The following is a 15,573-nucleotide window of genomic DNA, read 5'->3' as shown; positions in this document are numbered from 1 at the left end:
GAGCCATTTTGAGCTGGTCCCAGCACAACTCTGCCTTTATTCCTACAGCTGTTACCCATTCTCTACCTAATCACGAACTCTGTCTGAGAGCCTATGCTCTGTGGCTTTTTATATCATAGGAAAGTTTTGTTTACATTCTTCACTGCTTTCCATGCCTAGAACACTTTTGCTGATCAGTTCTGACTCTTGGTATAGTTAGCTCCCTTCAGGGTTTAGCCCATGTGCCACCACCTACCAGAATCCTTCCCCATCCCTCAGTTGTTGGTGCTACCACCCTTCCCCCTTCCTCAAATACTCTCTCTCTCTCTTTTTTTTTTTTTGGCAATTGGGGTTAAGTGACTTACCCAGGGTCACACAACTAGTAAGTGTCAAATGTTTGGTCTGAGGGCGGATTTGAACTCAGGTCCTCCTGACTTCAGGGCCACTGCACCACCTAGCAGCTCCAGATATTCTGTCTTTACTTATCTATATACAGACCTCCCCTAGTAGAATGTTATAAATAATAATAATAGTAATACTAAAAGCTAGCATTTTTAGGACTCTTCAACATTTTACATGTTACATCATCTAGTTCTAACAACATAAGCTTGTTGGAGACAGGAACTTTTCCATTTTTTTCCCTTTGTATCACCAGCACTTGACACAAGGCAGACACCTAGTAAATGCTCTTTGAATTGAATTACTCTCTAAATGCCTTGGCCATGTTTGTCCACCTCTCTGTGGCTTGTCTGAGATTGCATTTGAGTAATACTCTTTGGCCCAAGGTTGGTCTTGTTACTGGTGTCTCTGAGAATACTAGCGGCTGTGAAGGTCTATTGTTTCTGGTGAGTGTGAGAAAGGAAGATGAATAATGTTCCCTTAGATGGTATGAGCATGTGGTGAGCCCTGTTTTTTCCTCATTGAATTGGGTTCCTTCATGCCAATGTGAGAAAAGTACATGTGGTTTATGTTCCCTGTGGGGGTAGGGTGGATTTCAGCATCCCAGCCAAATTCACCCCTGGAAGTAAAACATCTCTCACTTTCTACCCCACTTCCACCAGAACACTGCCCCTACCACAAAGGCTGGAGCATCTCAGACGCCAGATTGACTCCATTAAGCAATTTCTCCCAGAGGTATGGCAATGACGAATCCTCTCTGCTTGGAAGGTTGCAGCTTCCACAATGAATCAAACCCCGAAAAGGGAAGAGGCAGCAGTGATTAATAGTGGGGCTTGAAATCCAAACCATAATCAGACAGTGATTTGTCATCAGACCTGGAGACGGCAATGGCGCTATAATAGATGATTCAGGCATGGGGCGGCTGTCTCTAAACATGTTAATTACCCTGGAAGAAGTGGCTAATGCTTGAAACCAATGATTAAAAAAGTGGATGTATGTGCATAGGAGGAGAATTCTTTCCCTGAGGTGGCAAGCTATCAAGAAACCAGAGCCAGAGCCCACACCATCCAGGCTTTTACCAAGAAAGCTACCTACCATGACTTGTCTAAACTTGGCCAGGGCATTAAGGGTAGCTTCTTTGCAGAGTACAAATTATTTTATAAGATAATAGAATTTTTGGAATTGAAAGAGACATTGTAGAATATCAAATCCAACTCTTTCATTTTATAGATAAGAAAATTGATATTAAGAATTGTGAAGCACCTTATGGAATATAAGGTTCTTGAAAGTAGGAATTATTTTATTTTATTTCTTTCTGTTTTTGTACTCCTAGTGTCTAGGCTGGTGCCTGGCATAGAGTAGGCACTTAATAAATGTTTGTTGATTGATTGATCAACCATGATCATGTAGCTGGTAATAATAATAGCTAGCATTTATATAAAGTTTTTATTTTATGTATTTATTATATTTTCATTGCTATAAAGTTTAAATATAAAAATATTTAAAGTTTGTAAAGTCCTTTACTTATGTTATCTCAAATTTGATTTTTACAACAATCCTGTGAGCTAGATACTCTTTGATCCCCATTTTATGGATAAAGAAAGTGAGTCTGGGAGAAATTAAATGACTATTCAAAGATCATACAGCTAGAAAGTATCTGAGGCAGGATTCACACTCAGGGCTTCCTGACTCCATATTGAAGGCTTTAGCCGCAGGATTTGAACCCAGTTCTGCTAACTACAAATCCATTGTTCTTTCTTCTGTACCTTGCTGGGACAGTTCAAAAATAGTATGAGGGTACAGGGGTAAATCTTCTTCCAGGATGAATTTACTGAGCAAATTGGAATCCTGCATTACCAAGCAATGTACTGATCATCCCAACTCATCCACCAAGCTTGACAATGGAAATGGTGGGCCCTTGATTAATTCTTGGTTACTCTTTTGAGTGTGGAGGACAGTGTCATTTAAATAAAAAGTATAATGTCTGTATCTGCTTATATGTGTAGGTCTAACATGCCTTGGATACCTTCCTTGGTAGACGTGTATGTGTGTGTGTGTGTGTGTGTGTGTGTGTGTGTGTGTGTGTGTGTGTTAGCTTAGTCAGGTAGAGTCAGTGTCTCAACCTTGCTGGTCACTGCACCTATGCTGTTAGTTGTTTTCTAGTGGTAGGGGTAGGTTTACTCTGAGACATCCATTCACTCTTGACACAGAACACATACTTGCAGTCTGGCTGTCTGGGGTTAAGGATGTACTCTATGGCCAGGGAGATAAGATTTTTCTCTCTGAGAAGCAAAATACCCCCAAAATGGTTCACAGTGGGAATAGAACCTTGCACTTATGGCATCAGTTGACATTCATATTGTGAGGGATTGTCTGATGTTGGCTACTGCCACGTGGAGATTGTGACAAGATGGGGTAGGAACAAGATATTAGGAGGTAACCGGAGCTCATGCTCCCGAGGCAGGGAGCTGTGCCATGTGGAGTTGTGGTGAACTGGGATAGGAACTGGATACGGGGAAGTAACCGGAGCATGTGCTCCTGAGGCAGGGGGCTGTGCCACGTGGGAGTGGGACAGCAGAGAACGAGCTTCCTTTGTCATGTCCTCTCCCTAGGTGCAGCGCTAACCCCAGATGTCTCCTTCCTGTATCCGGTCCTAGCCTCCTGCGTCACGTCCTCTCCCTAGGTGCAGCACTAACCCCAGACATCCCCTTCCGGTATCTGATCCTACAATCAATGACTAGTAGGCGGGCTGAGGAGGAGGGGCTAGGAAGGTATATAGGGGCGGTAGGGGTTGGAGCTCGTTCTCTCTTGCTCCTGCTCTCTTGCCCTGGCTTTCCTGCTTGGCCTTGCTGTGATGGCCTCTGAATAAAGCTCGAGTGTTTGCACCTCCTGATCGGCTCGTCTCTGTGTTTATCCGGGTGGGCACCGAAGACTGGTAAGTATGACCTTGGCAGCCTGCTCCTTATAGGAGGAGGGTGCACGGCGCGACCAGCACACATATAGCACTTTGTATCTGAGGCTTATCACAACTCATCACAATTCTTCCATATCCAGCTTTGCATCTTGGGAACCATAATCACATCAATGCTACTATTATTCTTGGGGCTGTGAACTTGCATGGGAAAAATTATATCTTTATTTCAATCTAACTAGTTTCCTTTGTAATCTTACGTATTTTATTTTGTGCATTTAAAAGCATTATTCTGAGAAAGGGTCCATAGCAGGGATGGGGAACCTGTGGCCTTTGGATTCAGTCAAAGGGCCGCACTTGAGGACCTAGAGGGCCACATGTGGCCTCCAGGCTGCAGGTTCCCCACCCCTAGTCCATAGACTTCAGATTGCCGATGGGGTCCATGGCACAAAAAAAGGTTAAGAATTCCTTCAGTAGATGCTGTCTCAAGTTCTTTCCAGTATTCATATTTTGTGCCTCTGGAAAGGAGTTGGAGGTTCCATCCTTAAACTTTTACTCTGGTATCTCTGCTTCTCCCTCAGCTGGTGCTGCCAGAATACTCAATTCACAGCCTTTTCTGTATCATGTTCCTGTGTGCCCAGGAGTGGCTGACGCTAGGGCTGAATGTTCCTCTACTCTTCTATCACTTTTGGAGGTAAGACCGCCTTTGATCTGATGCACCGCCCCCTTCATCTTCTTCACCAGCTCTCTGCCAGAGATAGAGATCCTCCAATGCCAGGAGCTGCCTGATAACTTCCTTTCATCCCTTGCCAGCAGCATACTCACCCAAGTCCCCCTCATGATCTTCTCTCTGCTGGCATCCAGGGGGACTCTTCATCTGGGTAGGTTGGTCCTAACTAGAGTCCTGAACCATCGCATGTGATGCAGAAAGAGACCGTAAGAGAGTTAATTACTTGTTATTTATTTTCATCCCAACTTCAAGTCAAGAACTCCCTGAACCTTCTGTAGGGCTGTTCCTCCATCACATTACCTCTTTCTTGTGAAAATGCCTTTGCTTATTTCAAGCCCTCAGTTCTACAGATGAGCCCCGCTTTGAGCAAACTTGATTATACAAATTTGGGTTAAGATGAAAAGATGATGATTTGTAGTTGTTAGGTGGTTATTTTTAATTGTAAAATGATTTACTATACGGCTTTTAAAAATAGTGAGACCTGCTCCATATCCATTTAAAATGTGATTCCCTTTACAAAAACTTGAAGACATATAACTTCCCATGAATGCTGTTCAAAATGAGGAGCACCTGTGTTTACAAAGTGGGCAGGTCAGATAAGGAGTCGTATTTGGGAAGTTTAGAGTTCCATCACAATGGAACAAGATTAATTTCAACCCTAACTTTAACCTCTAACTCCAGTCCTTATCCCTGATGTTAACCCAGTCCCCAACTTGGGATATTATCCTTAATATAACCTTAACTCCTAACCCATAGTCTAATCCTTATTCCTAATATAAACTCTAAACTAAATCCATAACTATAGCCTATAACCTTAATCCATAAGGCTAACCCCACTAAGGACGTCTAGGTGATGCAGTCGATAGAGGGCCCCACCTGGAGTCAGGAAGACCTGAGTTCAAATTCAGCTGCAGATACTAGCTGTGACCCTGGGCAAGTCACTCCTATTTGCCTCAGTTTCCTCATCTATAAAATGAGCTGGAAAAGGAAATGGCAAACCACTCCAGTATCTTTGCCAAGGAAACCCCAAATGAAGTCATGATTATTGGGACATGAGTGAACAACAGCTTCTTTAACTATAACCCTTAACTCCTAATATTAACTCAGTCCATGATCCTCTCTCCCAGTCCAAGGGTAGGGAACCTGCTGCCTCAAGGTCATAGGTGGTCCTCTAGATCCTCAAGTGTGGCCCTTTGACTGAATCCAAGCTTCACAGAATAAATCCCCTTAATAAAAGGATTTATTTTATAAAACTTGAACTCAGTCAAAAGGGCCACCCCCAGGGACCTAGAAGGCCACATGTGACCTCGAGGCTGCAGGTTCCCCACCCCTATCCTAGTCCTAAGCTCTACATTTCACTACAGTTTTTCATTTTAAATTCTAAGTCTGACTTATAACCTAGAAAATTACAGAAACTTAGGTAATAAAAAAAAATAGATCATGTATGTTAGTTTCAGATTCCATGCTGTTAGGAAATTGAGGCCACAGGAGAAAGGTGCTGTTGGAGAGCACCCCGTTCCTCTTTGGATACCCCCATCCTACCAAGACAATGCACTTTTGTTACTCTGGGGGCTCCTGTCTGGGAGGAAAGTGTCTGATACTCTGATTTACATGAAGGTAACTATGTCCGCCATTTCATGAGTCCTTGTATTTTAAAAAGCAATGAGAAGGTACAGAATCTCTAATGGAATTTTAGGTATTAAGGCAACTGGGCAGGGGAGATATTTTTCAACTGGATGGCTAGGCAGGGACTGGTGAGGGAAGTAGAGTAGGGAGCTTTTTATATCTCAGATCTCATCTTCTGTACTTTTGTCTTGAGCTTCCCTATCACTATCACTATAGTATCCCTTTATGGTAGGGCCTTCTTTCTATCCCTTAGTGTTGAAATGTTCCCTGTTGCCACTGCTATAGCTGCTTATGCACTCCTGGCCAGTTCCTGCCCTAGTGTCCACAGATTTCTCTGTCTGTCCCTCTAAGCTGCCCTGGGCTGGAAAAATGATGCACCATGACCTTTCTTGGCTTTCCTGATCAGAATTCAGCCTGGCTGTTTTCTAGGCTGTTGTGGAGTTGGTGTATTGGGTGAATGGAGACAAAAATGCTTCCTTTCACTCCACCATCTTAATTCTGCTCCACATCTCCAGTGAAATCCCCTATGTGGAAGGCCAATCCACTTAGGTTACAGGTTTGCTCACCATGAAGCTGCTGAATTTTGATATTTAGGGGCTGTTATTTGGCAAGTAGAAAGTAACCAGGCAATTCCTCATTGGTGTTTTCTTTCCCTTTAGGTATTTCCATTGCCCTGCGGATAGTTCTGAACTAGCCTATGATCCTCCTGTGGTCATGAATGCAGACACCTTAAGTTACTGTCAAAAGGAGGCCTGGTGTAAGCTGGCATTCTATCTCCTCTCCTTCTTCTACTATCTTTACTGGTGAGTTTCTCTTCTCTCTCCTCTAGCCCTCAGAGTCTATATAGCAAATGGAAGAACCTCTATGTGGAAATCCAGGGTGGCCTGATTGATACTGACTAAGGAAGGCAAGGGTGGTCATAGGATCAAAGGATGTTAGAACTAGAAGGGGGTTTAGAGGTCATATTCTAGCTCCCTCACGGGACATGGGAAGATGTCAGGACTTCAGGGCCACCTTAAAGATCTGGGACTAGCTCGCGAAGTTGAGAATATGTCAGAGAATCCCTTCTGGATTTCATTCAGAAAACTTTCAGCAGAAAGGCAATATGGTACAGTAGGAAGTCCCCACTGAATTCAAATCTTGCTTTTGTCATTTACTAACTGTGTGACCCTGGACAAATCACTTGGCCTCCCTGGGCTTCAGTTTTCTCATCTATAAATTGAAGGAGTTGAGCTAGAAAATCCCTCTGAGGGATTTTTCAGCTCCAGATATAGGGTCACATGCTTCTATATTCCTCTCTCCACTGTGATCTCCCTGAAAGTTCTGAGCTAGATGGGGGAGGGTCCTGGGGCCCATATCAAACTTAGACTTCCCAGAGGTCTCCTAGAATATATATTTGAAAAGGGACTCAAAAACATTCTTCTGTGGTCCTCCAGACTTTAAAAATTGACATGGTTCAGACTATACCCATCCCATACCACTGCCAGCAACCCAGTTGTGGAATGAACTAGAACTCCTGAATCTGTGGCTCTTCTTAGCCTGGGATGGTCCTATGGGTACGCTTAGGGTATGTTATAAGATAACTCTGAGCTAAAATAGAACTTCTAGGGCCCCTGGGATGAACAAACTTTGGAGGGCAACTATTTGACCAGCATGGAGCCATGAATAGCTAAGGCATTAACTCTTTGCTCAGGCATAAGTTGGACTTGGTCTCTGAGGGCCTTTCCAACCTTGTGCTTCTATGATTCTGAGTTTGGCCGTGTGATAGAGGGAATCACCCAGTTTTACTTATTATCTTTGAGTCCTTGATCAAGTCATTTACCCGTATCTTAGAGGGCTGGCTTATCCCAAAGGTTGATTCCAGCTTCAAATATTAAGATTATTTAAAAAATTAGAACCCTATTGTGATACTAGGGCTAGAGGGAGTTGCTGTAGCAGTGGTCCCAGACTGAGGAGAGCTATATTATGTAGTCAACAAGAAAAGACTTAAACCTCGCTCTGGACCATGGACTCTTTGTTGATCAGAAATTTAGTGCTGGCAGGGATCTCAAAGGACATCTTGTCCAATAGTTCCTTTTACTAGAAAACTGAGGCTAATGAAGGTTAAATGACTTGCCCAAGGTCACATAGGTAATAAACATCCAAGGAAGAATTTGAACCCAGGTCCTTTCAGTGGCTTGATTGTTTATGTTTTAATTCTTCTTTACTTTGCCTCATTCTGGCTCTAGGGAAAGACAAAGGGAGAGGAGAAAGATAAAGAGGACTCTGGTCTTCATGTTGGTGCCACTGACATATCTATGTCTGAGCACTGAGACACTGCAGGGAAAGATGACATATGAATTTATAGACAGATAAAAATGTGTCTCTTCGGTTGCTTGTTTGGGGTGATGGGAAGGGATGGTGTTGGCAGTATTGACAACAGCTTGTCACCGAGAGTGTTCTGTAACCAAATGTGTTCTAGACGTTCCTTTTGACTCATTATCCTCCAATCCTTTAGTTCAGAGTAATTTGGGAATGGCATTTTGTTAAATTCATGGTTTCTGTATTTTAAAAAAATATTAAGTTGCAAGGACTCTTCTTCCATCCTCGATAAGAGCTGGAGTTATGGCCAATTAACATTTCATTGAGTCTGGCCTATTGTCTTGTCATCTGTGCTAGATTCTGAACGTAAGTCTCTTGCTTCTTGGGCCAGTATAGTTCCCGTAGAATTGTAATTGGAGGACTGGAAGGGACCTCAGATATCATCTAGTCTTATTTGCAGGTGAGCAAAGTGATGCTCAAGGAGGTTGAATAATATGTCCAAGGTTACACAGGTGTCAGAAGTGGAATTTGAATTCAAGTCTTAGGCCTTCCAGTATAAGGGCTTTGGATTCTTTGCCTGTAGACCCATTGTCTCTCCAGACCCTTTCACTCCAGCAGAGGAAACCTCATTGGTGTCATCCCTGAAGTGGGAAGGGGAATTAGAGAAAAGAGCTGAGAATAAGGGGAGCTGGCCTCTCTACCTAGGCTGTCCAGTGATTGTGTCTTTGGTCACATCCTGTCACTTCTCACAATTGCAACTTCCCTCCCTCCTCCCTTGCCCCTACTTACTTATACTTTGGCAACGAGCTTCTTGAAACAAGAGGTGCCAGGCTGGAAGACAGAGCCGCAGTTAATCAGGACAGTATTACTCATTGTGACTTCAGAGCAGAATGGGTTCGAGAATCATAGGCTTCTTTCTTCTAGACTCTTCAGATGAGCTTGTTAACAGCTACCATTTCCCCCACCCCCACTCTGTGAAGAGATGATTGTTTTCTCCTTCTGCCCAATCAAGAAACAAAATTAATGCACTTTGATACAAGCTGTTCCTCTACCTCGGGGGAATTACCTGAAGAAATTACACAGAACCCAAATGTTCCACCCCCTACTTCCCCTCTTCCATTCTCAGGGACCAGGCCTTAGATCACATGTTCCTAATCCATATTTAACACACAGACCCCAATGGTTAGTGACTCAAAGAGCCCCCAAGAATAGTCCAATTAAATGTCCATTTTGTACAGGTGTCCAGAGGGGCCTATGCTCACCAATCAGCCGTAACAATCGTGGTAATAATCATTATATGGGCAACAGTAGGGTGAGAGTCATCTGAGAGCCCTGGGACCCTGGTGTGGCCCGAGGCAGCTGGCAGACTCCAATACTCCCTCGCATGGCCTGAGCACCAGCTGTGACCCGAATCTTGAGTAACAACAACAACAAAAAGTAACAAACATAGTAACAATGAGAATAACAGGAGGCACTTAGCAATCATCACATCTTTCTTTTTTACCCAAAGGACACAATATACTTTCCTAAGAAACATTTGGTTAAAGATGGGCAAGAGGAGGAGAAGGGAATGGGCCAATAGAGAATGTGCATATTAACTTAACCCAAAGCTAACACTGGTGACTGGAATAATGAGGGCAAGGGAGGGGTTCTCTTTTGAACAAGTCCTTCCTGCCTCCGGCACTGAATGGAATGGTTCCCTTGGCTCCTGCCTGTCACCTATTTCTTTCTAATTGCAGCATGATCTACACTTTAGTGAGTTCTTAACTGAAAGATAACCCGCGTCATCAGAGACTGGCACCGGAAAAAGGACGGAGGCTTGAGGAAAGAAGTCAATTGACACTGGAGATTGGATTGTAAGGACCTGGAGGAGGCGGTGGATTTGGAAGCTGAGGCCCTTGGTAGAGCGTGTGGAGAAGAAAAAGAGAGAGAGACCCAGTAGGCAGAATGACTGGCTTCAGAGCTGAAAGAATGCAGCCCGTGGGCTGAATGAACAGCGATCGGCTCTTGTTACTCTGTGCATGGCAGCCTTTGGCATTCCAAATCCCACTCATGAGCTGTATATCACTCCTGAGGACTGGGAGAGGTGGGGGAGAGATTCAAAGCCAAACCTCTCATGGGGGAGAATTGCCGCTTACCGAGAGTACTCCGTAGAGCAGCTCCTGCAGACGCTTTTCACACTGGGTTCCTGGTAACAGTTCAGATGGACTCTGCGAGTGGAGGCTGGGCTGGCTCTCTGCAAAGGGATTTGAATGCCTGGGTACGGCAGTTCTGAGCCAGGGAGGTGGCCTGTGTGGACGGATGACACCAGAGAAGCCCCTTGCCTCTTCCAAGCCCTCCCAGTGCCCCCTTGGCTAGGGACATGTGTGTGGGGTCTTTCTCTGGGGGGTGTTCGTTTGTGTTTCTTTTTGTCATGTTCCAATTGATTGGTGACAGAATGTTGCTAGGGTTCCATGGATTGCTAAGAATTCTCTCCAAAGCCGGGTAAAAGAATAGCCTCCCCACCCCCATAATTGTTTGATAATGGCAAATAACTGGTTGTTCATACATATGAGAGGAACCTGAGTTGTTAGCTGTTAGCAATGATGTGTCCTGTTATCCTGTAGAAACCAGGAAGTGTCAATCAATGTATTACAGGAAGAGCACTTGAGAAGTCTGGAGATAGGGGATCTGGGTTTGAATTCCAGCTTTACTACTTGTGAAACCCTGAGGGAATCACTTCTCCTTGGGCCTCAGTTTCCTCATCTGCATGGTATAGAGTCCCCACTATTCTTATGCTTAGTGCTATAGGCCATATTCCAGTTTTAATGGGTAAAGTTGTAAATCCCACTTAAGTAGGTCTTAAATTTACTAGAGTCTGAATAGACTGCTGAACTTGGAGTCAGGCAGACCTGGGTTCAAATCTTGCCTCAAACACTTAGTCGCAGTATGGCCTTAGGCAAAATAACCTTACTTAGGTAAGACTTAGTCTCCTCATCCGGGAAAGTAAGGGAGCTGGACTGTTACCTCTGAGGGCCCTTTTAGCTCTAAATCTATGATGCCAGAATCTTATTGATAGGGTTGGAATCTGGGCCCCAGAAAGGAAAAACCCTGGACTTTCCCACATGGCCAAGTTCCCCTGAGGCTATAATCCCATCAACTGGCCTTTCATTGTGGCTACACCCAATCTCCCCTCCATTGTTTTACCTCTCTATGGCCCCTGGCCATTTCCCACCCTTAATCCTAGCTAGGCTCCATTCTCCCTTGGCCACAAGGTTCAGGTCCCAGGAGTTCTGTTCACCCCAGCTTACTAGCCACTCCCATCCAGATCTCCTTAGGCCCTTCCTCTCATCACCCCAAACTACTTGGCCACTCCTAGATCCCTCCCACAATCTTTCTGTATATAAGGTCCATCTTGTCTCCATTAAGATGCTCTGATTCTTAGAATCTAGCCAATAGCCCACAGATGCTCAGATTCCTTAAGAGTCTAGCTAATATGGCAAATCTTCAATAAACCTTGTTTTTGGCTGCAAGAAGGCTTGGGTCGAATTCTTTCGGGCAGGACCCAGGTATTGTGATTTTGGGATTCCAGGACCCCTAACCTCTAGACCACATCATATGGTTCCCTGACTGGGAATCGAACCCAGGCTGCAGCGGTGAAAGCGTGAATCCTAACCAATTATCTAAGACTAGATAACATCTGAGGTTCATTCAACTCTACATCTACCATCTCCAATCTATGATCTTCACTAGAGCCAGACTTGGAACCAGGAAGACCCAAATTCAAGTCCTGCTCTGACAAATTCTGTCCATGTGACCCTAGCCAATTCATTTACCCTCTCAATATTCTAGGCCAGAGGTGTCAAAGCCATTGCCCAAACCAGATTAAAATGTAATTGGGAAATGTTTAACAAAATAAAAATATAATAAACACAGATAACATTACCTTTACATTAAGTTAATGTATGGCCCCCTGGAATCATTATGTATAGATTTGTTTAGTAGTTCTTCTTAGTTGTTTCTGACTCTTCATAACCCCTTTTAAGGTTTTCTTGACAAAGATACTGAAATGATTTGCCATTTCCTTCTCCAGCTCATTTTGCAGATGAAGAAACTGAAGCAAACAGGGTTAAGTGACTTGCCCAGGCCACACAGCTAGTAAGCGTCTTAGGCTGGACTTGAACTCAGGCCTTCTTGACTCCAGGCCCAGCACTCTAGCCACCGTGCTACCTAGCTGCCCCATGTACAGATCAGTGACTCCCATTTTTATTTGAGTTTAATACCCCCGTGCTGGGCAACTCTGTAAGACTGAGTTACATTGGTAGAGGGAGTTTCCTAACCGGGAGCTCTCTATACCCATGAAATCCCATGTTCAGTCCCTATCCATATTTATCATCATTAGTCACACTTTACTCTGATGTGGAGAAAAGCAAACACATTCTATAGAATTTGGTGAGCATCAGATACCTGGAAGAGAAGGACAATATAATTTTCAGCTTAACTTTTGTAACGCTGCTTTGTGCATATTGTACAATTTGATGTAAAGATATTTGACCAGTTAGGAATTTTCCATTGAATATTTTCCCTTTTGTGGGGTGGGAGTTGTGAAAGGGGTCTGTCTGCATGACAAAGGCTGGGGGCTTGTTTAATTGGGCATAAATGATTTCTCTACTGGGTGGCACAATTAGACTATTTATACATGTTGCTGATGCTCGGTTTGAAACCGGTGACTAAGGTTTATGAATGGCATTTGTGTTACCCGCTACGTACTATGTTTAAAAACGCAGTGACGACTTGGGTTTCTCACCTAACTGCCTGTCTCATTTTGCCCTCACCACAGGCCTCTGTGTGATTTGTAAACTGGTAGGTGGGGAAGCCGGTTTAAAAAAAAAAGAGAGAGAAATTGACTGTAGAATAGAAGATATTTTGTTGTGAAATTCTGCAAGAGCCTGGGGGCAGTGAGGTGGGGAGGTCTGAATAGAGTGCTGGGTTTTGAGTCACCAAGATCTCAGTCCAAATCTTCCGTCAGACACTTACCAGGTGGGTGACCCGGAGCCTGTTTCTTCATCTAGTATGTGGCCACCAGAGATGCTTATGTACAAATTTTGTTGTTGTTGTTCAGTCTGTTCAGTTGTGTCCTACTCTTTGTGACCCAATTTTTAGAGTTTTCTTGGCAAAGGTACTGGAGTCGTCTGCCACTTCCTTCTCCAGCTCGTTTTACAAATGAAGAGACTGAGGCAAACAGGGTTAAGTGATTTGCCCAGGGTCACACAGCTAATGAGTATGAGACCAGCTTTGAACTCATGAAGAGGAATCTTCCTGATTCCAAGCCCAGCACTTTATCCACTGCACCACCTAGCTGCCGCATATACAGATTAGTGGCCCCCATTTTTATCTGAGTTTGACACTCCTATGCTAGGCAATTCTCTAAGAGTCTAAGTTAAATTGTTAGAGAGCATTTCCTGACCTGGAAACCTCTTTGAGCCTTAGTATCCTGATCTGTTAAAAACAAAAAAAAGTACCAACTCTACAGGTTTATTGTGAGGATCAAATGAGATAATGTTTGGAAAATGCTTTGCAAACCTTACACATACACTCACACACACACACACATTTTTTTTAAAGAGTGGTTTAATGGATTGAGGGCCAGATTTGTAGTCAGGAAGACAAGTTAAAATCCTGACTCAGATGCTTATTAGCTGTGTGACTGTGAGCAAGTCACTTAACCTTTGCCTCAGTTTCCTCTTCTGTAAAATGGCACCTACCTCCCAGGGTTGTTGTGAGGATCAAATGAGCTTATAATTGTAAAGTGCTTAGCACAGTGCCTGGCACATAGTAAGTACTCTATAAATATTCATTATTATTATTGTTGTTGCTATTTTTGTTTTTTGTTATTCCAGCTATGTAACCCTGAGCAATCTGCTTAACCTTGAGCCTGCTTCCTCATCTGTAAAATGGAAGAGTTGGGACTTTGAGTTCCTTTCTTGATCTAAATCTATAATCTTATGACATAAAGATTTTTACACTGAGGCAAGATGGCAAGCCAATGTCAATAAAAGACCTTTTGGAAAAGCTACGTTCACTCTGTTGGACAGGAGGAGGAGACCACTGAGTCCTTTGACCTACGCAGCTTATGGTCAGGACTAGTTAACCCAGTGCTCATGAGCCTAAGCCTCGGGTGCCATCTCTGTGTGGTCAAGTTACCTTTCCCCAGAGAAACAAGTACTTTTGATCCAAGGTCACAAACTATGTACTCCTCACCCCAATATCAGCATATGCAACAGGGACCCAGAGAAGAGAGTGGCTTTGGGTAACTTTTCACCCCCTGACTAGAAAATCAGATCTGAGTTTCCATCCAATTAATGGAACATCAGGAACAATAACTCTACATGTGTTGCTTTTAAAAATACACTTCAGAGTAAAACAACAAATGCTTGGGGGTGAGGGGTTGGGTGGGAGCTGCTGTTTTTTTTTTCTTCTTTAATGAGTAAAGCTAGAAATGCCATTTAAGTAAGTCTTCAACTTACAAAAGGGCAATCAGACTTCTGGCCAACTCCCACTGTCTTTTATTCTTTGCCACGGCTACTCCCATACCATGTCCTCTGTGTCCTCTTTCTGCTCCCTCCCTTTACCTCCTCCCACTTCTCCAAGTGGGCTAATGGATAAAACCCAGAAATGAGCCTGGAAGTAAGGATGATGGCTCAAGGTTAAATACCAAGTGGAAATACCTTATTATGTAACCAGCCAATCTCCAATCAGTCTTGGCAGTGAGGGAGAGTGAGAATGTAGAGCATAACATTAGATTTTGACTCAGAAGACCTGAGCTCAAGTCCTGGCTTTGTTACTTACCATCGTGTGAATTTGACCAGTCATTTAATTTTTCTGGGCCTCAGTTTCCTCTTCTGTAAAATGAAAGGTTTGACTGTATTCATAAAATCATTGATTTCAAGATGGAAGGAACCTATGAGATCATCTAGCCCCAAATGCATCATTTTCGAGTCAAAACTTCTCCCCAAACTAAACATTCCCAGTTCCTTCAACCAGTTTTCATATGGTATGATCTTGAGGTCCATCATCACCTTGGTAACCTTTCTTTGAAGCTCTCCAGCTTATCAGTTCCTACTAGTAAAATGTGGTGCCAGAACTGAAAACAATAGAATTAGCTATAGTTTGCAAGTGAGAGTTTCCTAGGAAAATGAATTGTTTGATAGTGTTAAGGGCTGCTTTTCTCAAAGAGTAATTGGAAAAGCACTGCTATTGGATCATGACCACCCCGGTTCATAAACACTTTTCTTTGGCTGGAAAAACAAGAAAGACAAATAAATTATTATTATTGTATAGAACGTACCCTAAAGGACAAAGACTTCCTACCTGCTTGCCTTAATGTCTTGGATTCCCAATGACATGCTGACATTGGTCCCAGCATTCGATGTGTAGATTCTGGACCCTCATGATTATCTGATCCAATCTGGCTTTTAATCCATTAAACCCCTTAGCGAGGCCTCCACATATTTCGAGGGGCTGTCTCCTTACCTGTAGCACAGGGGTGTCACTGTGGGAGTGGCTCAAAGGAAGGCAGAATAGACATTTCTAGTCTCTTCCCTCCCCACCCTTCTCCTAGGGAAACTTTAATTCCTTCCACAGGAGA

The 15,573-nt window shown here is 43.6% G+C and overlaps 1 protein-coding gene across 2 annotated transcripts in view; it reads left to right on the top strand.

Moving 5' to 3' along the window:
• Positions 1-10,032, top strand: part of LOC114050198 (protein cornichon homolog 3) — a 176,841-nt gene extending 166,809 nt beyond the window's left edge. For both annotated transcript variants that reach the window (XM_027871835.1, XM_027871834.1), the window contains 3 exons: positions 3,871-3,983; positions 6,305-6,448; positions 9,686-10,032. In XM_027871835.1, the coding sequence (XP_027727636.1) occupies positions 3,871-3,983; positions 6,305-6,448; positions 9,686-9,713 (285 nt within the window). In that variant the 3' untranslated portion in view covers positions 9,714-10,032. The remainder of the gene's footprint in view (positions 1-3,870; positions 3,984-6,304; positions 6,449-9,685) is intronic.
• Positions 10,033-15,573: the final 5,541 nt, after the last annotated feature.

Source organism: Vombatus ursinus, unplaced genomic scaffold, assembly GCF_900497805.2.
Source record: "Vombatus ursinus unplaced genomic scaffold, bare-nosed wombat genome assembly UNPS02014798.1, whole genome shotgun sequence".
NCBI classification, from domain to species: Eukaryota; Metazoa; Chordata; class Mammalia; order Diprotodontia; family Vombatidae; genus Vombatus; species Vombatus ursinus.
This window is presented reverse-complemented; position numbering and strand designations above follow the sequence as displayed.